Here is a 27,010-nt window from a genome sequence, read left to right as displayed (position 1 = left end):
ATGCCACCTCCATTGCCATTCCACAGTATCCAACATGGGTAGACCTCAGAAGCCATGTATACTCATTTGATAGTGAAAGAAACTCCCATTCAGAAAACCCATTCAATGGTTTTAAATCTCAAGCGGTTATTAAAGGCTCAAGCGATTAAAAAAGGCTATTCAGACCCCACATCCGTTAATTATTTAGTCGACTCTTTAAACTGTCAATTACACTGTGAAGTCAGAAATTCCTCAGATAATTAAGGCTTTTGAAACTCAGCCAAGCTTTCATAGTGACATAATGTTACAATTATAAGGCTCATAAGATTTTTATGTTTTGAGAGTGTGTGTTTAGATTAAAGGGGGCCCAGACTGTTTGACTAGGTTGGAGGCAATTGTAGCAGCCGGAGTGCTAACACTGGGTAGACTGTGAGTCTCAAGAACATTATTAATAATGTTTACTTTTAAACTGTGCATTTACTTCCAAGGTAGAAGAGAGTTGAGGGTCTCAAGGATATTTTTATCTGGATACAAGACCCATGTGATTCACGATGCCATGGAGATTATAGAATCATTGAATTTACAGTGCAGAAGGAGGCCATTCGGCCCATCGAGTCTGCACTGACTCTTTGAAAGAGCACCGTACCCAAGCTCAGTCCTCCACCCTATCCCTATAACCCAGTAACCCCACCCAACACTAAGGGCAATTTTGGACACTAAGGGCAATTTAGCATGGCCAATCCACCTAACCTGCACATCTTTGGACTGTGGGAGGAAACCGGAGCACCCGGAGGAAACCCACGCACACACGGGGAGAACGTGCAGACTCCGCACAGACAGTGACCCAAGCCGGGAATCGAACCTGGGACCTTGGAGCTGTGAAGCAATTGAGCTAACCACCATGCTACCGTGCTGCCCTGGAGATGGGCTTTGAAAGGGGATGGGAGAGTAGTGGGAGACAGCAAGACACTTTAGGGCAGGAGTCTGCCGTCAAATTGAAAAGTCCAAATTCATGAGGAGTCATAATGAGGCCAGGAGATTCTCCTAGTTTGCAGTGGAGGAAGAATTTTTGGGGAGAAAATCCTCAATGTGAAATACCGTTTTGAGATTAAAAGTTCGGAGGCTGAGAAAGATAAAGGACAAAAGTAAATCCCTGTGAGCTAAGAATCACCTTGAATTTATTCCAAGCGAATTGCATGTCTACTTAAAGGGCAGTGTAAAGTATATATGTGAACTGTCTTTCTAGTTGCACCAAAAGAAGGGGGAGGTGTCTTAAAGTATAAGTTGCCTAAAAAGATAATGTTGAGTCATAGGATGCGATTCATCCGCCACATTGGCACTGCGAGGCTTCGACCGGGCACCGATTAGCACTGGTTTCCACAAACATGGGACAGGCTTGACTGCACCTCGGGGGGGGGGGGGGGGGGGGGGGGGTCTTGCAGGCCATGAGAGACGCCCAGATGATCAGGAATACGACAGGGTGGTACCCTGGCACTCTCCCTGGCATCCAGGCACCTCGGCACTGTCAGCCTGGCACCCTAGAAGTGCCACCTCGCATTGCCAAGGTGGTATGAGCACTGCCCTGGTGCCAGGCTGGCAGTGCCCAGGTACCCAGGTGCTAAGTTGGCCAGGGGGGCCTTGCCCATTAAACGGGGAGTGGGGGGAGGGGGGCGAGGCCTCCTCCAGATCGCAGGGAGGGGGATGTGAAAGGGGAGGGGGCCGTTAAAAATGGCACCTCAATCTTCGAGGAGCCGGTCCTGCTAGTGTAGCTGAGCTCTACAGTGCAGGAAATCACTGAAACGTGGTTTCGGTGGGGAGAAACTCCCTGAGGCTCAAAAATCTGACAAAGTGCCTGCGAATAGCAGGGTGAATCTCGGCACTGTAGCCACAGAGAAACACCCCGCCAAACCTGCCCGAAAGTGAATGTTGATTTATGTCCGCTGAATCACGCCTTGCACCCAGGGTGGATCTGGGCGTGCCGGGTAAATAGCAGGAAAAGACACAATCGAGATTTGTGCCGTGCACGACCCAGTTTGCAATTCACCCGGCCCACTCCTGATGGTGAGTTCGCATCTCGTACAAAAATAGTGAGAATATCATTCACCCGCATTTGCATTCATTTCAATCTCGTTAGGGAGACTGAAGTTGAATGCAGCGGCCTCCCGGGAACTACCCGACTCCCCAGCCAGGAGTCACGCAGGCGTTGCTCAGGACTCCTTTTTAAAACCATGAAGCTGCTGAGGGGAAGTGAGGAGGTGAGTAGCCATTTCCATTTTCCAGCATGCAGCTCAAGGTTGGGGTTGGCCAGGTGACTAAAGTGGGGGTGGTCCCTGGGCCGGGGGGGGGGGGGGGTGAGGGCTTTGCGCTGCGAGGCCTTCAAGCCATCTTAAAATATTGTGGAGACCCATAACAGGGGCAACCACAGCTGCAGCCTGTCGGTTCTACGAAATTCTTCCAGGACAGAGCCCTGCTGCAGCTTGCCTCATCAAAGTCAGTTTCACTCCCTTTGACTGTGAGCAGCCTCTAGCTTCACAGCTAAAGGCTATTTCAACTGAAATTAGTCTTGTTAGTTGTTACAGCACTTCACGCTCCTCAACTCTCAAGTTCCTCCTCAAAGGCACGCGTACCATGTCTCAGAGGATGATTAGTGCACTGCATGTCAAGCAAACTTTGTTGCCTGAACACTGTGCCTGAACTCCAGGAGCGTCAGCATCACAGAGGCAGCTGCCAACAATCAAACACTAAAGAGCAGGGATTCAGCACTGGGGATCTTCTCACAACCAAAGGGTAAGTGTCTGGATCAAGGGAGGACACCTGAGCACGGTTTTCCCTAATATTTCCAGCAGAGATATGGGGTCTGGGGTGAGTGCGCAGAGCAAGGTTTGTCAGCACAACAGGCTCGCTGTATGGCACTCTGAGAGAAGGCAAACCTTGTAAGGGTGGGGGAGGCTTGAGGGAGTGGAGGATCCCGGGATGGAAGCCCTAACTGATCGCCCATCTCTTTCCTTCGCCAATTCCTTACTGATGTCAAAATGGTTGCTGGTGTTAATCCTGCAGCGGCTGCCCTCACGTTGCTGGTGGCAGCCCAGGCAGCCAGACGCAAGAGAAGGCAGCAGCAACGACACATGCTAAAGGCGGCACGCCATGTGCAGGGGGCCGGTGCACACCCTGAAGACCCGGCCGCCCATCAGGCTGAGCAGGGACCCAGAAGTGTGGACCAGTGATGGCTCAAGGTGGACAGGCGTCATTGGTCATTCAATGAGCTGACAGATAGCATGTGCCGCAAAAGACTATGTCAACGGACACCCTGTGGAGGAGGAGGGCACCCGCTCCCGGTGGTCGTGAAGGTCACCGCTGCCCTCAACCTTTATGCCACCGGTTCATTCGGGGCTCGAGTGGGGACATGTGCGGCATTTCACAATCCACACCCCACAGGTGCCTCCGAGAGGTGGTGGCTGTTCTGTCTGCCCGGACATCAGACATTACCGTTCAGCTGGAGCAGGCCCACCAAGATGCCCGGGATGCAGGATTTGCTGCCATCGACTGGATTCTCCATGTCCAGGAGGCAATCGATGGGACGCATGTCATCCTGTTTGCGCCAGGGCATCAATGAGTGCCAGCCGAGGCATCAGGGATTGCCTTTATTAACAGGAAAGGATTCCACTCCCTAAATGGTCAGATCGTGTGTGACTACCGCCTCCATAGCAAGCACGTGTGTACCCGTTATCCAGGGAGTGTTCATGACAGCTACACCCTGGGGTACTCGGAGATCGCTGGTGTCTTCGAGGACCGTCCCAGGATTAAGGGTTGTCTCTTGAGGGGCAAGGGGTACCCGTTGAGGTTATGGCTGACAACGCACGTGGGGCAGCCTGAGACCAATGCAGGGATGTGTAATAATGAGGCCCATGTGCAGTCTTTGAGAGGTGCCGCTGAAAATATGGTTCCAATGCCTGGACCACTCTGGTGGTGCCCTGCAATACACCCCTCAGAGGGTCTTCTGCTTTGTGATGGTTTGCTGTGCCCTCTTCAACCTGGCGCAACAGCGGGGCAGCATTCTGGAGGAGGAGGAGGAGGGACATGCTGCCTTGTCTGAGGAGGAGGATGAGTCAGCCCAGGAGGGGCAGGAGGATGAACCCAAGGAGGAGCCGGAGGATGGACGAAAGGCATTGGGCAAGGGTCCGACATGCCAGGAGGACCAGGGAGGCCCTCATCGTCTCCAGATTCTTATATCCCGTACCAGCCTTCCCGAACAGGCGCCGGAATGTGGCAACTAGGGGCCTTTCACAGTAACTTAACTTGAAGACTACTTGTGACAATAAGCGATTTTCATTTTTTCATTTCATTTCATTCATTAGGATGAGGCTGTGTCCATCAGATCAACCCCACCTCCCATTTCCCTCCCTCCCCCCAATCCCTCTTCCCCCCCCTCATTTTCCCCCTTCGCCAAATTCCTCTCCTTCCCCCAAATCTCCCTCCCCATTCTCCTCCCCCCGACTCCATCACACCGACCCACCCCCGAGCACCCTGCCCCATCCCCCAAAGGACTGTGTAATATCGCTCCAGGGTGATGGGCCTGTGCTGGCACTGTCACCGGGTCAATATACAAGGCAGGAGAGTGATGACAACTCACTGAGAGGAAAGCTCTGGTGCTCCTCAGTTTATGGAGAAGTCTGACTCCTGTTTTTCTGCTGACACTACGCTCACACCCACCCTCTGAACGGAGTCTGCATCGGGGGCTTTTGATCTTGGATCACGGTTGGGAGGAGTGGAGGGAAACAGGGGGTGGGGGTGAGGCAGGCCCGCTGTGAAGATTAACGTGACAGAAGCGTCACATGTATCAGGTGTACATGTTTTAATAGTGAACATTTGACATTTCCATTCTCTCATGCTACAGATAGTGAAGCCCCCAGTGCCCACTATGTGCTCCTCACTCTTCTTGATCTTTCGTGTTCCAGTGCTCGTTCTAGGTATGTCCAGAGGATGCACATCAGAGGTGGAGGCAGCCTGCTGCTTTCTGCACCCTGTAGCTTTTGATGCCCTTGGCGGATGTCCTCTAGACGGCCTGGAGCCAGAGGGCGCCGGCAAACTCACTGGTGCCAGAAGGGGTCACTGTGCCACCCTGTTCTGCCTGCTGCCTTTGAGATGCGCCGGTGTCAGGTGGGTGGGGGATTCGGAAGAACTGGAGACTGCTGTTGTCTCCTTGGTGGCAGGCCCCAGGTTGGCCTCCAGCGCTTCCTCCTCGCTTGACGGTGCCCGTAGGGCCACGGGGGTCTCCATGGAACGGAGGGGCAGCTGGAGTGGGCTCCAGAGGTGTCGACTCCCTCAGTGATGCTCCTCAATTGGCCATGCTCTGCAGTGCCTCAGCAATATCCTGTATCTGCGACGTTTCCCTCAGCAACTGGGACATGATGTCGAGGCCCTCAGCCATGGTCGTCACAGACTGAGCCATATCCTGGGCACCACCACTTAAGACGCGGACGTCGTGCTCCAGGCTTTCCAATGCAGATGCCACCCACGCATTGTCAGCACAATATCCTGCCCCCGAAGCCTTTGGGGTTCCATTAATTGGCTATGCAGTTGCTAGTATATCGGTGACATCCCCTCCTGAATGTCACGGCTGTGTCCTATCATCTGCATCAGCTCTGGGAGAACCTTGTCCAGAGGTTCCGCATCTTACTGGGACCCAGCCATGTTCTGGGAACAAGCAGCCTCCAACTGCTATTTCCCTTGGATCTTCCTGCCCCCACCTGATGTGATCAGCAACTGTGTGGTGCTCACCAGATTGTGCCCCAGAAGCCTGTCCACTAATGTCGCCCATCGAGGTGTGTGTTTTTGCACTGTTGAAAGGTGGGGGTGATAGCTATGATGCCTCGTCAGTGAGCTTGGAGCTCTCCTCCGAGGTGGTCTCTTGGGTGGCAGGGGTGGGTACGACTCTGGATGGCCCAGCTTCATCAGATGGAGATCCTGCGAGACAATGGAAATGTGGTCAGTGAAATGAAATGAAAATGAAAATTGCTTATTGTCACAAGTAGGCTTCAAATGAAGTTACTGTGAAAAGCCCCTAGTCGCCACATTCCGGCGCCTGTTCGGGGAGGCTGGTACGGGAATTGAACCGTGCTGCTGGCCTGTCTTGGTCTGCTTTAAAAGCCAGCTATTTAGCCCAGTGTGCTAAACCAGCCCCTGGTTGGTGCGAGGGAAGGGTCATTTTGTCTGACATGAACAACTCAATTGCGACAGGTCATCTGGGTGAAGAGGTAATAGATCCTCACCTCTGTGGCACAGATCAACCTCTCTGCCGGTGACTGCTCTCTCCTCGGTCAACTTTGATTTATGTCTGCTGAATCACGCCCATCGAGTTTTTAATCTTTTGTTATAGTAGGTCTTAAAATGTAAAATCTTGTCATATCATTCTTTCAGCTATTAATTGGAAGTTTAGATTTAGTTTAAAAAGTTATCAGTCTCTACAGAGATCGTAAAAAAAATAATAGCCCTTGGGGAAATGGCAACAGAGAACTCCAGAACAGATACATAAACAGATGGGACCATTTTTACCAAACTGCAGCAGATGGCCTGTCAATCAAAGTAATCTAGCAGAGATTTTTTTTTAAAAACTCAGTGGCACCAAAAAAAGAATTGAACTGTTGGAAATGGGGAGCGGCTTCTGCAAAGTGGTCTGCCTGCCATTTTTAATGATCTGCAGAGTTGTGTTGACTCTGCAAGAATTGGGACCAAGATTTTCTACATTAGGAGAGTGACTACATTTTCAAATTAGCAATAAGGTTTTGGGGACTTAAGATCTCAGGTATTGCATAAATGTGAGTCATTTTTCTTTCTATGGTAGCACCCAGAAAAAACATACTAATGAAACTGCTTACAACAGCAAATAGGATACTTTTTCTGCCTTAAGCACGATCCACAGGAAAAGGACTTCACCACTTGGAATCTTTCTGCCTCATTAGGAATCTTGCCCAAATGTATAGATGTGGGACAACATCAGCAAGCAACCAAAATGGTTGAGGAAATCATCTAAATATCTCGGGTGCCTTTGATGCATTATTCATCCTCCTATTCTCAAGTGTGGCCATTTATGAGAGTTTTGTTAAAAATATATGTCATGGAAACAGCAACATATGTCAAAGTTTTGGCACATTAAAAAAAAAAAAATCTGCAACAGGGATTGAATAATTTATGAACTCGTTGACATACCTACTGTTTCCATGTTCTGTGCCTCGACAAACATGAAATATTGGCTGGGTTTAAATTCTCCCTGTAAAGTTAGCCAAAGTATTGTGAGCCTGCATCATGCTGGTGCACTTGCACTGTTTATATCACTGTCAGCAACAGTTTTCAGAAAAGTTTTCCTGCAAAAACAAAATCAAAGCATTGTTTGGCCAAAGAAACAGTAAAAGGATAGTGCATTAATATTCCAGCCATTCATTTCTTTCCTTCTTTTTAAAAAAGATTTGTATGTATGTAGATACAGCTGCGTCTTAAGCTATTCAATGCCTGTCAATAGGATTCCAGGATAAGCTCCTAATTAACAGGCATTGGGGGTAGAAATCAAACCTGCAAAAACCTTTCCCACTCCATCAAGACCAATTCAACTGATTAATGTGGAAACCTCAACACTTTTTGAGAAAGGATTGTGGTTTTGCATTGTTTTCGTTTCCTGCTTGTACTCACCGCACCTCCGAACGGGAACTCAAAAAAAGTGAAGCCAGGTCTCCCTAAATACTTGGATAACGTGGCTAAGTGGGAATGGCCTTGTGAAAAGAAAGGGGAAAGGTGAGTTGATTCTGTGCACTCGAGCAGCTTGTCACAGCTTGCTTCCCGAGGCTTGGACTTAATGGCCTCTTCCAATCATTCACGTCAATATTCTTTTCAACCATTGCTGGAATGATTGAGTGAATTGCTCGTTGAGTGGCAGCTACGATGCAAAGGCTTCTTTCAAATTCAGTAACTCTAAATTCTAAGCAGCCTTGTCCTTTCCTAAGGAGCACAAAATCTGACTCAGGGATGCAATGTTATCATACCCTGTGACAGGACTAATGGAGCTTGGTGACAGCTACTCATTATCCCTAAACCAAAAGGTTTTTTTCTTCCTGCCTCAGTTAGGGAGATGGGAGCAAAGCAGCCCATCTAACTTTTTACTGTTTTTAATAATCTAAATAAATCAAAGACTGTTGTATTCAATCGAATCAAAGACGCCTGCCAACATGGTGCAGGGTTGGCAATGGGTTTCTCACATTCAAGAAATGAAAGCTGCGGTTGGCAAAACAATGTACTATGCAAGAATTACCTGGGAAGAGGTCATTTACAGTGCCCTAGATCCAGGTGAATCTGTGACAGCTTCTATCATGGAAATTTCAGCCAATATCAAGGTGGCGTCTCTCTAATTCTGAAGTCCCCGATTGACAGTGCTACCTAGAAACTTCAAATTCCAGATGCTGTTGGTTGTCATTGCGATTTACCGCTTCATCCGAGAGATTTAGAAATCAAATCTTACGTAGAGAGCAGCTGCATCCATTCTTCTGATGCACAGCAATCAGTGTTTTACTTGTCACCACGTAGGACACAGTAGAGAGGAGCAATCAAAAGGTGTGAAACTTCAGGGGACTCTATTCTTCTCTGTGACTTGAGAAAATAAAGGCGACATTTCCTGATACCAGTGTCAAAACGTTTTCCTTATGGAGGAGGACATTTTTTTTTGCCAAATGGTATTTGCACATGGTTGCATTACAACAGGTCAGGGTAATGTAATTGTTTATTATCGAGAAACGAATGTGAAGGGTCGAGGTCACGAAGTGCAAGGCATCACCAAGGTTGAAAAGAGCAAAAAAAGATAAGATAACCCAGGAAATAGGAACTCGGCGGTACCAAGCTCAGGTGCTGGTAATAAGGGTATTGACAGGTGCTTCTGGATGAATGAGTTATAATGAATCAAAAGAAATATTTCGTCCATACTTATTTTGCAATCTTGTATCTTATACAAGCCTGAGGATTGGAAGAGGAAGAAAGATCGAAAGGGGTACTGAACTACAGTTCAGAAAGAATACACGAGGGTGAGGCACCTCTGCAATGAGTCTGAGAGAGTACAGGGAGAAGAAAGTACTCTTATTTGCTATTTGGAAATAGTAAGGCAGGAAAGTTCAGAGGATCACCGAATGTTACAGTATTAGTTAAATTAAGAGAAATAAGGAAGGTTGCAACATGTAGCCAGTGGCTGGAAACGACAGCTGGAGCACATTTTAGTTGATACGTTTGTTCCTGATTCTACAAAGGTGTTATGTGACTCCAGATAGGTGATGGGCTTTATGGACAAATAATTGATGGAAAATTAAGTGCTTAACTTACTGTAATTTAACCACTCGTAATTTGCGTGCATTTAGGTTCAAGGCAGGCCAGCAGCACGGTTCAATACCCGGTACCAGCCTCCCCGAACAGGCGTCGGAATGTGGCGACTAGGGGCTTTTCACAGTAACTTCATTTGAAGCCTACTTGTGACAAGAAGCGATTTTCATTTCATTATATATGTTTTTATAATGCTTATGTATGACTGGGAAAATCAGGTTGGCAGAGGATCCCAAGGAAAGGAATTTGTGGAATGTCTAAGAGATGCTTTTTTTGGAGCAGCTTGTGACAGCCTACTAGGGACCAGGCAATTCTGGATTTGGTGATGTGTAAATGAGGCAGACTTGATTAGGGAACTTAAGGTGAAGGAACCCTTAGGGAGCAGTGACCACAATATGATAGAATTTACCCTGCAGTTTGAGAGGGAGAAGCTGGAATCAGATCTAATGGTATTACAATTAAATGAGGGTAACTACAAAGACATGAGGGTGGAGCTGACCAGAGTTGATTGGAAAAGGAGCTTAGCACTGAAGACAGTGGAACAGCAATGGCAGGGGTTTTGGAGTGTTATTCGGGAGCCACAAAAGAAATTCATCCCAAGGAGAAGGAAACATGCTAAGGGGAGGAGGCATTCATGGTTGACGAGGGAAGTCAAGGACAGCATAAAAGCAAGAGAAAAAGAATACAAAGTGGCGAGGATTTGTGGGAAGCCAGAGGATTGGGAAGCCTTTAAAAGTGAGCAGAGGACAACTAAAAAAGCAATAAGGGGGAGAAGATGAAATATGTGTGCAAGCGAGCTAGTAATATAGAGGAAGATAGGAAGAGTTTTTTTCAATATATAAAAGGTAAGAGAGAGGCAAAAATAGACATTGGACCACTGGAAAATGTGGCTGGAGAAGTAATAATAGGAAACAAAGAAATGGTAGAGGAACTGAATAGTTACTTTGCATCAGTCTTCACGGTATAAATCACCAGTAGGATGCCAGAGCTCCAGGAGAATCAGGGGGCAGAGGTGAGTGCAGTGACCATCACTAAGGAAAAGGTTCTGGGAAAACAAAAAGGTCTGAAGGTGGATAAATCACCTGGACCGGATGGACTGCACCCCAGGGTTCTAAAAGAGATAGCTGAAGAGATTGTGGAGGCATTGGTGGTGATCTTTCAGGAATCACTGGAGGCAGGAAGGGTCCCAGAGGACTGGAAAGTGGCTAATGTAACACCGCTGTTTAAGAAGGAAGGGTCACAGAAGATGGGAAATTATAGGCCGGTTAGCCTGACTTCGGTCATTGGTAAAATTTTAGGGTCCATTATTAAAGATGAAATAGCGGAGTACTTGGAAATGCATGATAAAATAGGACTGAGTCAGCACGGCTTCATCAGTGGAGGTCATGTCTGACAAATCTGTTAAGAGTTCTTTGAAGAAGTAACAAGGAAGTTAGACAAAGCAGACCAATGGACATGATTTATTTAGATTTCCAGAAGGCCAGGACAAGGTGCCGCATAGGATTGTTAAATAAGTTAAGAGCCCATGGTGTTAAGAACAAAGAACAAAGAAATGTACAGCACAGGAACAGGCCCTTCGGCCCTCCAAGCCCGTGCCGACCATGCTGCCCGACTAAACTACAATCTTCTACACTTCCTGGGTCCGTATCCCTCTATTCCCATCCTATTCATGTATTTGTCAAGATGCCCCTTAAATGTCACTATCGTCCCTGCTTCCACCACCTCCTCCGGTAGCGAGTTCCAGGCACCCACTACCCTCTGTGTAAAAAACTTGCCTCGTACATCTACTCTAAACCTTGCCCCTCTCACCTTAAACCTATGCCCCCTAGTAATTGACCCCTCTACCCTGGGGAAAAGCCTCTGACTATCCACTCTGTCTATGCCCCTCATAATTTTGTAGACCTCTATCAGGTCGCCCCTCAACCTCCTTCGTTCCAGTGAGAACAAACCGAGTTTTTTCAACCGCTCCTCATATCTAATGCCCTCCATACCAGGCAACATTCTGGTAAATCTCTTCTGCACCCTCTCTAAAGCCTCCACATCCTTCTGGTAGTGTGGCGACCAGAATTGAACACTATACTCCAAGTGTGGCCTAACTAAGGTTCTATACAGCTGCAACATGACTTGCCAATTCTTATACTCAATGCACCGGCCAATGAAGGCAAGCATGCCGTATGCCTTCTTGACTACCTTCTCCACCTGTGTTGCCCCTTTCAGTGACCTGTGGACCTGTACTCCTAGATCTCTCTGACTTTCAATACTCTTGAGGGTTCTACCATTCACTGCATATTCCCTACCTGCATTAGACCTTCCAAAATGCATTACCTCACATTTGTCCGGATTAAACTCCATCTGCCATCTCTCCGCCCAAGTCTCCAAACAATCTAAATCCTGCTGTATCCTCTGACAGTCCTCATCACTATCCGCAACTCCACCAACCTTTGTGTCGTCTGCAAACTTACTAATCAGACCAGTTACATTTCCTCCAAATCATTTATATATACGACAAACAGCAAAGGTCCCAGCACTGATCCCTGTGGAACACCACTGGTCACAGCCCTCCAATTAGAAAAGCATCCTTCCATTGCTACTCTCTGCCTTCTATGACTTAGCCAGTTCTGTATCCACCTTGCCAGCTCACCCCTGATCCCATGTGACTTCACCTTGTGTACTAGTCTACCATGAGGGACCTTGTCAAAGGCCTTACTGAAGTCCATATAGACAACATCCACTGCCCTACCTGCATCAATCATCTTTGTGACCTCCTCGAAAAACTCTTACCCTTAAGTGTAAGATCCTGGCATGGATAGAGGATTGGCTGACTTGTAGGAAAAACTAGCACCAGAGGACACCACCTCAGACTAAAGGAACAATCCTTTAAAACAGAGATGAGGAGGAATTTCTTCAGCCAGAGGGTAGCGAATCTGTAGAACTCTTTGCCGCAGAAGGCTGTGGAGACCAAATCACTGAGTGTCTTTAAGACAGAGATAGATAGGTTCTTGATTAATAAGGGGATCAGGGCTCATGGGGGGGAAGGCAGGAGAATCAGGATGAGAAGAATATCAGCCATGATTCAATGGCAGAGCAGACTTGATGGGCCGAGTGGCCTAATTCTGCTCCTATAACTTATGCTCTTATATGGGCATCACTGGGAATGCCAGCATTTATTGCTCACTAGTAATCACCCTCGAGGAGATGTTGGTGAGCCAGCTTCTCGAGCTGCTGCAGTCCATGTGAAGTAGGTACCCCATCGTGCTACTAGGTCGCAAGTTCCAAAATTGTGGTCCACTGACAAGTGAAGGAATGACAATATTTTTCCCAGGCAGGGTGGTGTGTGACTTGGAGGGGAACTTGAAGGGAGCATGTGCCAAGAAACAAAATGGTACTTGCAAAACTGAGCAAGCACAGTCTTAACAGAAGGTTCTCAAAATGTGACAAACAGATGGTCAGTTTGGTGGCAAATGGTGCGGAAGAGCAACACTCAGAACAATGAACGTGGCTAAAAATGTTGCTCCCTGAAACTAATTTGTATCATTAGATCAGATAAGGGAAATCCACTGTCTCAGGAAACCAGCACCGAACATATTTTCTGCAGTTGGCGGTGCCCCCTGTGCTTATTGCCCTCCTCCTTTTAGGCAGTAGGATTCAAAGGTTAGGAAGATGCTGATGAAGAAGCCGTGGCGAGCTGCTGCAGTGCATCTTGTCAATGGTACGTCATGCAGCCACTGTGTGCTGGAGGCGGAGGGAGTGAATGTTAAAAGTTGCTGGCTGGAATGTTAATTAAGCGGGTTGTTTTATCCTACATGGTGTCAAGTTCCTTGAGTGTTATTGGAGTTGCACTCACTCAGACAAGTGGGGTGTATTCCATCACACTCCTGACTTGTGCCTTGTAAATGGTGGAAAGACTTTGGAGAGATGAATTACATGCTGCAGAATACTCAGCACCAAACTTGCTCTTTAGCCATGCTATTCATGTGGTGCTTGTTGCCATGGTATTTGTGTGGTATATTTGTGTCCAGTTAAGTTTCTGGTCGGTGGTTGATGCATCAGGTAGTCTTGTATGTATCAGCTGGAAGGAAGGGAAGAATATGGGCAGGGAGTGAGTGAGGGGGCTTCTGTTAGTCACAAGTTTACCTATGCTCTTGACCATCCAAAGAGGTATTGGCTTGAAACTCAAGAGAAGCTCAGTGAGTGAACGAATGCCTCAACTAAAAGATCCTTCTGTGTTGTCAACTGGTTCTGAGCCAAGAGTCCACGATGAACTAGCATCTTGAAAAGAAGGTTTCCAAACCCTATTGGTGGGATGAGAGCATTGAATTGGATGATCAGTAATGATCATAATGAATAGCGGAGCAGACTCGATGGCCCGAATGGCCTCCTCCTGCTTCTATTTTCTTTGCCTGTTTCTATTCTTTTCTGGAGGAATTTTCTGATTTACGTCTTGCTGATGGAAATTAGAACCCTGCTCCCTTCTTATCAGTACCAGGGATTATTCCTAACGGACTGAAGTTCAATCAAAATAACATTTCAAGATTGACGCATTATCAATCCAATAATAATGGGAATTACAATCATGGACTTTGAGATGCAAACATCGAAATGCCAAAGGCTTTAATTTTCATTATTATGATAGCAGTTTGATGTCAATGCTTCTTCATTAAAGTGCAATTCATATATTAATGCTCCTCTGTTTCTCCTTAGACCACCAGTAGCAAACTGCTTTATTTTTATTATTTCACGTTCTTTTAGGAAAAGCGCCTTATAATCTGTGATGCTGGCTACTTTCTCCAGCCGTACATTATGTCCATTAAACTAGATTTGGCATATTGATTGTCGCTCCAGCTTTTGTCAAAAAGAATCAAAGGTAACGAACGTTCTTTTATCGCATTTCTCAAGGGCTAAATCCATTTAAAAAATGGAAACTCTTGTTTTAGAAGTATCACTGAATCATCTGACAGCTGTAATTAATCCTTACCATGCAGATTGACCCCGTTAAGTTGCGCCATACTGTGGTCCTGTCCATCCAAGTTCTTTTTCTCATTCATCCATCAATTTTCCGCATTATTCTTTGTCTCATGAATCACTTGGTCTGAGCCACTCTGCAAGTACATTAAATATAGTCTATTTAAACTGTACAACCACTACACAACTGTAACTGCAGACAAAACAAAAACAGCTCATCCAGCATTTTACTGCGTTGAACAATACAAGCTTGTCTTCACTGGGACACATATTTCACCATTAGTTCGCTTGCAACAATAGTTACGTGGATTGCGGGGAATGTTTTTATGAGTGATGTATTTATATATACACGGAGGGTAGATGGGGCACAAGGTTAATGTCTTCATTGTTCTATAAAACAATGGTGGTGTAATTACTATCATTCCATCTCTAGCAGACATGAAGTAACTCAGAATGCACTGATCTCTGAAATGAATGGATTTATCGACATCATTGCTGCAGACATTCGGAAGATATCACTGTGTCTTCGGCAGCTCAATCTCAGTAATCACGCAACAGGTGTTTTTTTTAATGATTAATATTTTTCTGTTCTTCTGATTTCTCATTCTTCTAGAAACAAGCGTTTTAACTGTTCATGCATTAATTTCAGCACCGCAAAGACATTTACTGCACATTTTCCTTTGTATGTCTGCATGTCGAAAGATAATGAGGATAATCCAGAGAATTTCACATTTTCATTGAGATTTTCCCAATTTACGTTCCTGCAGACTGACCGGAGCCAGTACGTACACCATACTTTGATCAAGTAGTTATTATTCACAAGTGGAGCCACATGTAAGTGACAATTGGCTATTTGTATGTGAGGCATTTGAGCCACGATAATTCAATTTCCAGAATTTTGGAAAGACAGAAGGTAGACTTGCATTCCTATGGCATCTTTTGTGACGTTCAAGTCGTGCTTTTCAAATTAATCTTTTCAAGAATAGTCACTGTTGTAATGAAGGAACTGGAGCAGCCAACGGGTGCACAAGCAGCTCCCGCAAACAGCAACATTGATTACAATCTGTGTGGAGTCTGCACGTTCTCCCTGTGTCTGCATGGGTTTCCTCCCACAGTCCAAAGATGTGCAGCTTAGGTGGATTGGCCATGATAAATTGTCTCTCGAGTGTCCAGGGATGTGCAGGTTAGGTGGATTGGCCATGCTAAATTGCCTCTTAGTGTCCAAAAATGTGTAGGTTAGGTGGGGTTATGAGGTTACGGAAAAAGGGGTGGAGCCTCGGTGGAGTGCACTTTCAGAGGGTCGGTGCAGACTCAATGGGCCACATGGCCTCCTTCTGCACTGTAGGAATTCTGTGAGATAGTATGCTTTTAGTAATGGTGATTGGGGGATAAATATTGGCAAAGTTGACTCCCCTAGTGTGCTTCGAAAAATTATTTTACGTTCTCTTGAGCGTGCTGACAGGGCCTCAGTTTAATAAGAGCCCTGGCTGACATTCCCTTTCTTTGTAGGCATTGCTGCCTTGTCCTAGTCCAGCCACCTCTGCACCAAACTTGCAGCTTTCACTTGTATGATGGACTTCCTGGAAGATAGACCTCTGGGAGCACTCTGACCAGAAGATGGACCACCTGAGAATGAAGGTGAATCGCAAGGAACAATCTGAGGCTGGAAGGTGGACTGCTTCCAGGACCCCTTCCAGGACATCAAATCTGGAAAGTCCACCTGCAGATGCACCCGTGGTGCTCAGGGTTTCAGGCTGCCTCCATCCCGAACTCCGGAGGCACCCCCTGGCATCGGCCAGATGGATCTCAACATCTACACGCCAAACATGTTCCAAACGTGTAACATGCTAGCGTGTTTTCCCGCTGCATCGCGGAGAACCTGGCGTGGAGTGCTGGGCCATCCAATTAACCGGATGCAAAAGAGATTCAAGCTGGTCTCTGGCAGGTTATCCTAGCCGCCATACGTAGAACATACAGTGCAGAAGGCGGCCATTCGGCCCATCGAGTTTGCACCGACCCACTTAAGCCCTCACTTCCACCCTATCCACATAACCCACTAACTCCTCCCAACCTTTTTGGACACTAACCCCTCCTAACCTTTTTGGTCACTAAGGGCAATTTATCATGGCCAATCCACCTAACCTGCACGTCTTTGGACTATGGGAGGAAACTGGAGCACCCGGAGGAAACCCACGCAGACACGGGGAGAACGTGCAGACTCCGCACAGACAGTCACCCAGCAGGGAATTGAACCTGGGACCCTGGCGCTGTGAAGCCACAGTGCTAGCTGATGTGTTGGGTAGGCTGGGTCGATGTGGACTGCACTTGATGCAGTGTAGCGAGAGACAGACCTCCAACACTTGATAAGATGCAACATGATTTTATTTAACATCTAAACTATTATACATGTTCAACTGACACTATGCTGACTTGCCTGGAGACCTGACACTAGCCTAACCAGACTTACTAGCTACCACATGGTATTTGCACTGGCCAGCTCACTAACTCTGACTGTCTCAGAGGCTGGGTCCCGAGTGAGCGGGAAAACTGGTGCCCTCTGGCTTTATAGTGGTTGTGTCCTGTCTGGTGATTGGCTGCTCTGTTGTGTGCGCTTACTGGTCATCTTGTGGTCAATCACTGCCTGTCTGCACTCCATTGTATACATAGATGTATATTATGACACTAGCCACATGTGCTACCTGTGCCCGCCATGGCGAGCATCAGCAGGCGATCCTGCTGTAAAATCACACTGGCGTGAAACTGATTACTGGGCCTCCCGCCATCAAACACGTCAGTCAAGATCCCGCCCACTGTCTACTTATTGAGGCATTGGAGTTTTAAAACAAGCCAAAATACTGTTCTCACCAGGGAAGTAAAGCAACCATGCCAATTAAAGGGTTAACTTTCACCTGCCATCTGATCTGCTGATTTGGTGATTAAACTTTGTATTCACAATATCTTTTCTAAAGGTAGATTAAGTTGACTTGTTTCAGATCCCAATTATCTGTCTTAATGTTAGTTACATGCTCTGTGCTCTTAAAAAATAGGTTGCTAGTGACCTGGGGGAAAGTTCAGCCCTGATCCACCTCACATTACATGGTAACACACATGCATTGTGCACATTGTGGGATTAGATGCACATCTGCCCACTGGCGAAAACAATATGAGACACTGACATAACCAGTTTCATCCAGCACCTGCCAGGTAGCATTAATGCACCAAAGCCACTTCCCAGCAAGCAAACAGTACTGTTTATGAAATAAAGCCTTTACTTTCTTTCCTCCCTTTGTGTGGGTATGATCCCTCTTTTCTCTCCCTCTTAAGTCAGCTAGACTACTCATGCATCACGAACTATCCATGGCCCAAGCCATTCTAATGCAAAGCCTTCCTTACCGATCTAAGGATAAAATCTTGAGTGAGGGTCCACAAAGGGTTTTGACTTTAAATCACTGTTGAACTCCATGGACAGGAGTTTCATGTCCATAAAACAGGGAACCAACAGGTAGTGTGGGAGAGATGCAGGTTGAAAATTAAACTTTGCTCTTCGGATGCAGGCGATTCTTTCATTACACTTCTACCCTGGATGCCCTGAGAAAATGGTGGAGGAGCTTTTCCTCCAGTTGCTGCACACCTTGTGAAAATGATGCTCTCATAATGGTGTTAAGCATGCATTCTCGGGTGCTCTCCCAGGAATGATGGGAGAATGGTGATTAGGGCATGGGCTCAATTGGAAGTAGACTTGGAGGTGATGCTATTCCTCGGGATAATAACATTCGTATTCTTCTTGATGGTTGAAGCCAACGGAGGGTGAATTTGCTGTCGAAGTAAGCTTGATGTGTTGCTCAGTGCATTTCTAGATACTGTAACCACAGTGTCCTGGTGATGGAGAAGGTGAATGGAGTCCGATGAGAAGGTTCACAGAATCACGGAGTTGTTACAGCACAGAAGGCCGTTCGGCCCATCACATCTGCACTAGCTCTACAAAGGAGCAATTTAGCCAGTACCGCACCCCGTCTTCTTCCCTGCACATTCCTCCTTTACAGATAACAATCCAATTCCCCCTTGAATGCTTCGATTGAACCTGCTTCCACCGCAGTGCATTCCAGATCCCAATCATTCACTGCGTGAAAAGATTTATCCTCGCCTCTCCACCGCCTCTTTATCCAGGTTTTAAAACTGTGCCTTCATGTTCTCGATCCTTCCACCAATAAGAACAGCTTTTCCTCATTTACTCTGTTCAGACCCTTATGATTTTAAATACCGCTATCAAATCTCCTCTCAACTTTCTCTTCTCCAGGTTTAACAGTCCTAACCTCCGAGTATTGGAAGGTTCCGATCTCTGGAACCATTCTCATGAATCTTTCCTGCACTCTCTCTAATGATTCCATATCTTTTCCAAGGTGTAATGCCCAGAATTGGATGAAACACTCCAGTTGAGACTCAAAAGGTCTTGTATACAAGTTTAAATACCTCCCTTATTTTTATACTTCATGTCCCTATTAATAAAGCCCAGGGTGCTGTGGGTTTTATTAACCGTTCTGTCAAACTGTCCTGCCACCTTCAATTACTTATTTTATTCTGTCATGGGATAGGGGCGTCGCTGAGCAGGTCAGTATTTGGTGCCATCCCTAACTGCCCTTGAACCACGTGGCTTGCTCGACCATTTCAGAGGGCAGTTGTGTGGGTTGTGTGGACCCATTGCTGTGGGTCTGGAGTCACATGTAGGGCCAGAGCAGGTAAGGACGGCAGATTTCCTTCCCTAAAGGACCTTAGTGAACCAGATGGATTTTTACAACAATCATGGTCACCACTATGGAGACTAGGTTTCAATTCCAGAATTTTATTTATTGAATTTAAATTCCTGTTGTTGAGCTAGTGCATAATACGCTGCCAGTTATTTTATTCTAATTTTGTTTTTTGTTTTGCTTTTTGTGCGTGTTCCCTTCTCTTCTATGTATATATTCTGTGTACATAACGGTAAATATACTTTGTTCAAAAACCCCCAAAAAACCATTTATAAATAAAAAATTGAATTTAAATTCCATCAGCTGCCGTGGTGGGATTTGAACCATTGTCTCCAAAGGATGAGCCTGGGCCTCTGGATTATTAGCTCAGTGGCATTACCAATATGCCGCCATCTTATGCACATATACACCCAGGTCCTGCTGTTCCTGCACCCATTTTAGAATTGCACGCTTCATTTTCTATTGTCTCTCCATGTTCTTCCTATCAAAATGAAATATTTCACACATCTCTATGTTAAATTTCATCTGCCACTTGTCCACTCATACCACCCAACCAGCCTATGTCCCTTTGAAATTCTGCATTATCCAGCGCACAGTTATCAACGCTTCCAAATTATTTTGATCCACAAATTTAGAAATTGTGCCACATACAAGGTTCATCAAGGGAAGTGTTCTTCGCTGAACGGTATTAAACTTCTCGAGTTTTGTTGTCCTATTTTTAGCACTACGAAATACAAGCCTACCAGTTTATGTTTCAGCCACAAATATCCTACTTTTTCTGGAGCATGCAATCTGCAGCCAACATTTGGAACTAACTGGTCATCTCAAACAACTCGGGATCGCTGGTTTGCTTCTGCGATGGCTTGGAGCGGATTTTAACTTTTTTTTCACATGCAAAGAAGAATATCCAATCTGCCGCCTCTGTTCTCCCAAATCAGCCTCAAAAGGAATGCGTCTGCACCCTTCTGCTTCGCAATCTGCATTGGTCAAAGTATTGCCCATCTGAAAATTAACTGATCAATGTGTAATATCTGCTTTAAAAGCTCATCTTAAGTAACTTCAGAAGAAGCTAAAGAGTGACAGGATTGCCACTCCCATTGCTTAAAGTATAAAGGGTGTGTGGGTGTGCAACAGCATAGAACTCAAGATAAGCTACTTGACAGGAAGATTGGTTGGTCTCATGCATCAGTCCAACAGCCTAATCCTTCAATTCCATACTGATGTAAATTCACAAGTATATTACCACTACTTAATTGCAGTATGTGAGAAATATTGAAGATATAATGTGTGCAGTGTTCAAGGGCAATGATGTTGAATAGTTTTATTACGCTGTAGTGCTAGGTGAGGTATTTTAACATTAGGATGACACAAATGAGGCACTCTAATCATTATATGAACCTATTATAAAGGCAAGAGGTTACTATAATTTAAAACATCTAATTCTTTTCATAGATACAGAAAATGCTGAAAACATGAACAATTTGATTAGCAACTGAACAAAAAAAGGGTAAGTTAACAATATAGGCAGGAATTGTATCAGAATCAGGAGTCTACATAAGCAGCCCAGCTGGAATATTAGCCTCAGCATCTCATTCAGGGGCTGACTAACCAACATTCCTTTTAAGCGTATCTTACTTTTATTTCAGGTTTCCAATAGTCACCCATCCAAGTAGGCAACGGGTTTGGTAGACCATCCAATAACTTAAACATCCATTCCCTCTACTGTCTGCCTTCCATAGCTGCTTCTACAGGATGCACTGCAACAACTCATAAAGGGTTTCTTTGGTCCGTCTCCCAAAGCTGCAACCTCCACCACTGTCACCTCCAAGCTCCTCTTTGAGTGACAAATCACTCCAGCCTGTCCTTCATTATTGCTGGGTCAAACTCTCCGTTACTAGCATTGAGGGAGCACCTTCATCAAATGGACTTCAAGAAGGGCAAACGAAGGGCAGTACGGTGGCGCAGTGGTCAGCAATGCTGCCGCATGGCACCGAGGTCCCAGGTTCGATCCCGGCTCTGGGTCACTGTCCGTGTGGAGTTTGCACATTCTCCCCATGTTTGTGTGCGTTTCGCCCCCACACCCCAAAGATGTGCCGGTAGGTGGATTGACCACGCTAAATTGCCCCTTAATTGGAAAAAATGAATTGGTACTCTAAATTTATAAAATAAAGGGCAAACGTTCCCACATCCTGACAATTAGATTTTAAAAAATATAGAAGATGCAAACCTGAACTCTAAGTAAAATTTTGCAAGGATCTTTGCCATCATCAGAGTGTCAGATCCAACCAGCACAAATTGGAATAATTGGCTGTGATTTTTCATTATCAACTGGTTGCGTGTGAGACCTCACTGACGCATAAGGGACTCAAATTTTGCCTTCCATATAAAGGAATATGATGGCAGCTAACTTTATCAAATAGGTTTGGAGTTGTGCCGCTTCATATTACAGCTTTCCCAATGGCTCAGTGGCTTTGTTCAGTAAGTTAGCTGATTGCCCAGGGTTAGGTTCGGTCTTCAGGTAGCACTTTTCAGTTGGGTGGATTTACGAGCACTATAATTGGCCGGGGGTTGCTGACTCATAGATACATAGAAGATAGGAGCAGGAGGAGGCCTTTATGGCCCTTCGAGCCTGCTCCGCCATTCATCAAGCCTAATCCTGCCTTCGCCCCATAGCCTTTGATCCCATTCTCCCCACTCTTATTGGATATCTTCCTGCAATTCGTCACATGACTTCTTGCCTCCAGCCTTTACACCCGATCCTCCCTGCCATTGGTCAACCGGCATATCCACTCTCACGATGCACCATCCGTTGTAAAGTGAAAATACTCTTGCTCACCCCAGTGATTGACAGTCAAGATTCATCTAAACAGCCTTTTTACACTGCCTACTCCCCCAGCATCACCAGTATTTTTAGAAACAGTAAACAAAAATGTTTAAAGAAAATGGAAAATCAATTAGGAGTCCATGTGGAGGAATTGCTGAAGACAATTGTATAGGTGTAATAAACAATTTAAAAGGTTAATGGAATGTTAGTCTCTATTTTAAGAGGATTGAAATTCAGATTGTGCTACTGTTGTAAGAAGTTCAGGTCAGACCACATCTGGATGAGTGCATTCAATTTAGAATGCTGGTCCTCAGGAAGGCCTAGATGGGATTGCAGCACAGATTTGCCAGGGTAATATCAGGGCTAAAAGTGTTAAATTATGAGAACAGGTTTCGTAGACTAGGCTTGTATTCCTTTGAGTTTAGAAGATTAAGCTGTGACACTAATTAAAGTGTTTAAGATGATTAAAGAAGTTGATAGGGCAGAGACAAGACATCATTTCCTCTGGTGGAGTTAGTTATCCAGAACAAGGGGACATTGTTTTAAGTTAAGAGCGTTAGGGGACATGGAAGAAACACTTTTAAATTGATTTGAGATGCAGCTCAGCCATGATCTAACTGAATTACAGAACAGGGGGCTGAATGGCCTCCACGTTCCTATTTTGTTCCTTCTGCCATGGTGTCTGTCATGATATTCAGGTAAACATCATAGCACATACATACATACATACTGATGGACAGATCAATGGACCAATCAACACACACACAACACCACAGCCAATCACAGGCAAGAGCATACACAGTACAAAACAGGGAACACAACACTTCCTGAGCACTCGAGCAAGGAGACAGCTCAGGGCACAGAGCTCACAGCAAGCCACTCAGACATTCACCATGTGCTGAGTGCCACTACAAGATAGAATTAGGAATAGGTCCACAGATTCAAGGGTTATGATCGAACCTCAGTAAACAGTTTACCAGTGTAAATAGATGTTTGAAATAAAACTGAGTTGTACCATTCGCAACCGTGTTGGTTCGTCTGTGTAGCAGAGCACCCAACACTTCAGTGTCAAGTTCTTTGCTAACAGTGCAAATTGACCACATCGTCATGCTTGCCTCCCAAATCTGTGCCCATCTTTCCTGGAGCTCCATGTCTGAATTCCTCCAATCAGGTTTCTGCCTCTGTTAAGAGTACCAAAATAGCTCTTATAAAAAACGCAACATTATAAATCACAGTGACACAAGTAAACTTTCCCTCCACATCCTTCTCAACCTGTCTGCAGCATTTGACACAGGTGACCACACCATTCTCTTTTTCCGCCCTCTCAATGCTCTCAGCCGGGTCCATTCTCATCTATCTAAACATATCCAGATTATCACTTACCAATGGTTTCTCTTCCTCCTTTTGCACCCATGCCTCTGGTATCCCCCAAAGATCTATCATTGGCCGCCTCCTATTTTTAATCTGCATGTTGCTCTCAGCAAAATCATTTTGAAATCACAGCATCAGTTTTCACAAGAACGCTGATGCCACCTACCTCTTCCTCGCCCCATCTCTCTCAATTCCTCCACTGTTGCTAAATGATCGGAATTCGTATGCAGCATAGATGAACAGAAATTACCTCCAATTAAATATTGGGGAGACCAAATCATCGTTTTCAGTCCCCAATCACTGTTGCCTTGCTACCAACCCATCCCACTCTCGAGCAACAGCCTGAGATTAAACCAGTCTGTTTGCAATCTTGGGTCTCATATTTGACCCCAAGAGCGAGGTTTTCTCCGATATCGGCAAAGGCTGGTGTTGGGCGGGAAAAGTGGCGTGGAGCCTGCTGTCAGCATTGGCAGCTTCCCCCACGCCCCATATAATCCAGGATTTAGAGGGAAATTAATTGCAATCGTGGGTTCCATGATGTAGTGCTGGTAAGGGGTCTCTTATTCTTCCACCCCAAACAACGACTCGATGATCCGGGTGCAATTTTTAAAGGCCGCTCCAGTGCACAGCTAGCAAATCAGGAAACAACCTTCACCCAGGTACACCCCCACCCCCCGGCATCAAGTTTGCATTATCCTGGCACTACTTTGGCGCCTGACGCCCCCCCCACCCCCTCCCCGGCCCCCCCGCCAAGTTACCCTGGTAGTACCATTCACCAGGTGCACCCTTCTAAAATCAGTTGTGCTTCATGTCATTCTGACATCATGCCGCCGTGGATGGATTTTGTTGATGTGGGTGGCACAACGGTTAGCACTGCTGCCTCACAGTGCTAAGGACCCGAGTTCAATTGCAGCCTTGGGTCACTGGCTGTGTGGTGTTTGTACGTTCTCCTCATGTCTGCGGGGGTTTCCCCCAGGTGCTCCGGATTCCTCCCACAGTCCAAAGATGCGCAGGTTAGATGGATTGGCCATGATAAATTGTCCCTCAGTGTCCAAAAAGGTTAGGTGGGGTTATTGGGTTATGGGGATAGGGTGGGGATAGGTAGGGTGCCCTTTCGAGGGTTGGTGCAGACTCGATGGGCCGAATGGCATCCTTCCGCACTAAAGTGATTCTATGGCTCTATGTGGGGATATGATTCTGGCGTATGGGCTCGATAATTATATGTTAATCCATTTGAATGACATTTTTGATGTTGAATGGTGGGAAATTCAACCATCTTTTTGTTTATTCGTTCTTGGGAAGTGGGCGTCGCGGGATGGGCCAGCATTTGTTGCCCATGAACTGAGTGGCTTGCGAGGGCATTTCAGAGGGGGGCAGTTAAGAGTCAACCGCATTGGTGTGTGTCCTGGGTGACACCTGTAGGTCAGACCGGGCAAGGATGGCAGATTTCCTTCTCTGTAGGACATTAGTGAGCCAGATGGGCTTTTACGACAATTGGCAATGGTTTCATGGTCATTATTAGACTTTTAATTCCAGATTTTAATTGAATGCAAATTTCACCATCTGTCATGGTGGGATTTGAACCTAGGACCCCAGAGCATTACCCGGGGTCTCTGGATTACTAGTCTAGTGAGAATACCACTACACCATCGCCTCCCCTGCTTCCTCCCAACCCAAGATTCATTCCAATCACATATGCACGCCATTGCTAAGATTACGGATTTCCACCCCTGTAGCATCACAGGATTTTGCCTCTGTTGCTGAAACCCTCATTTATGCTTTGATTACCTCTAGTTTCAGTGTACTCTTGGGTGGTCTCCCACATTCTATCCTCCGTAAGCTTCAGGTCATCCAAAGTCTGCTGCGCCTATCTTAACTCACAGCAAATCCTGTCCACCTATGACCCTCGTTGACCTACATTGGCTCCCGGTCAAGGATCGTCCTGACTGAAAAATCTTTCTTGTTTTCAAATCCCCCCCTCCCCCCCCATGGCTTCACCCTCCCTATCTCAGCAATTTCCACCAGTCCCACAACTCTCCCGAGATATCTGCGCTCCTTTCCTTTAATTTTGGCCTCTTGCGCACCCCCAATTTTAATTGCTCCACCATTGTTAGCCATGCCTTTAGTTGCCTAGGCCCGAAGCTCTGGAATTCCCTCCTTATATTGTTCCGCCCTTCTCCCTCGCTTTGCTTTTTTAAAACGCCCCTTAACACCAACCTCTCAACTGACCTAACATCTCCTGACACGGCCCTGTGTCACATTTCTTTTTCATAATGCTTTGTTTCAAAATAGTGAACTATCGACACCCACAAAAATCAAAAGAACGACGGCGTTATCTCAGATGACAATTGGTTTACCAAGGACAGGTCTGTGGAAAAAGTCAGCACTGATACCCGGGAAGAATGATTGAGAATCCAGCAGAGGTCATCTCAGGTGGACAAAAGGGCCCGATGTCTCGCACAGATTCAGCCTTCAGCAGTAGTGCAATAGCTATTTCCCTGATAATCTTTTCAGTTTGTGGGTGTACTGGAGATGCAATTACACAGTATAGTACATCAGCAGGTAGGTACAAGGTCAAAGCTGTTATACTTCATGAAAATAACACTGAAGGGCACAAAATGGAATATTAACACATGAAATTTGTGACTGAGATGACAACAAGCCTATGTTATACTTTCTTTTATTGTGCTCTTGCATATATGAAATTACATTTTTTAAATCATTTTTGTAGTTTAGATACTGAACTCTTGAATTTTACAACTGGACATTTTGTTCTTCATTGTCAAACTGGTACGTGGGTGAACATCACCCGAATGACCTCACAGACAGAGTGGGATGTACACAATCTATCCACCGTGGTGAAAAACCACAGCTTATAGTGCAGAACATTGCCAAAGTGGGAAAGGAATAAAAGATGAGGTAATAAAGATGTAATAGTGATGCCAGGATTGAGTGATGCTTTGACGAGCCCCTTATCACTGGTCTATAACAGTGCATACATAACGTGATGTTCGAGTCCTTTCACCTAAACTCCAAATTAAACAGAACTATTTCCCCATATTCTCATTCCATTTTAAAACAGCACATTGGGATTTAACATGTAAAATTTGCATTTACCATGTATAAGACATTGTACAAAATTATCTATTATAGAAAATGAGACAGAAAGAGAGTTGGAGAAAAAGGTCTGGCAATCATTCCAGAACATTACAGCCAACATCTAGGACTGAGCAGTGTCTATAAAGGGTAGCTGGGGTACAGGCTCATAGATAAAACCAATTCAGGCTTCTACCACCTAACACACAGGTTCCCTCACAGATGAGGAAGATAACTTGAAAATAATGAATCACCTCTGCTATCTATAATTAAAGAGATAAACCGTCATTATTATCCTGATTTAGCAAGTATATTTACCTGGTGCTTGAAGCAGACTATCCCCAATGAATCTATAGTATTATGTAACCTAATGACTGAAAATTCCAAATTAACGTGATTACCTTCCCAACATTTTCATTCCAATTTATTCTACAATAGATTCTCTTCTTCTAAATAAGTAAAATGACAAAGTGTACAGGAAATGTCCAATGAATCATACAATACAGATTGATATGATGACCAGTTAAAATAATGAAAATAATTTTGTAATACTTTGTAAAGAGGCTTCTGTCCACCCACAAACCTTCGAACAGTGGGCAGCACGGTAGCACAGTGGATAGCATTGTGGCTTCACAGCACCTGGGTCCCAGGTTCGATTCCCCGCTGGGTCACTGTCTGTGCG

The 27,010-nt window shown here is 45.6% G+C and overlaps 1 protein-coding gene across 4 annotated transcripts in view; it reads right to left on the bottom strand.

Annotated features, from left to right (window-relative positions):
• nexmifb (neurite extension and migration factor b) overlaps positions 1 to 27,010 on the bottom strand; it is a 342,720-nt gene that overhangs the window by 39,535 nt on the left and 276,175 nt on the right. For 3 of the 4 annotated variants that reach the window (XM_072505753.1, XM_072505756.1, XM_072505754.1), the window contains exon 2: positions 14,306 to 14,429. In XM_072505753.1, coding sequence (XP_072361854.1) covers positions 14,306 to 14,375 — 70 coding nt within the window. In that variant the 5' untranslated portion in view covers positions 14,376 to 14,429. Of the gene's footprint in view, positions 1 to 7,185; positions 7,341 to 14,305; positions 14,430 to 27,010 lie in introns of all 4 variants that reach the window. The other variant, XM_072505755.1, reaches the window with a different exon arrangement.

This window comes from Scyliorhinus torazame, chromosome 5 (genome assembly GCF_047496885.1).
Source record: "Scyliorhinus torazame isolate Kashiwa2021f chromosome 5, sScyTor2.1, whole genome shotgun sequence".
Taxonomy (NCBI): domain Eukaryota; kingdom Metazoa; phylum Chordata; class Chondrichthyes; order Carcharhiniformes; family Scyliorhinidae; genus Scyliorhinus; species Scyliorhinus torazame.
Note: the sequence above shows the minus strand (reverse complement) of the source record. Positions and strands in the feature narration are given on the sequence as shown.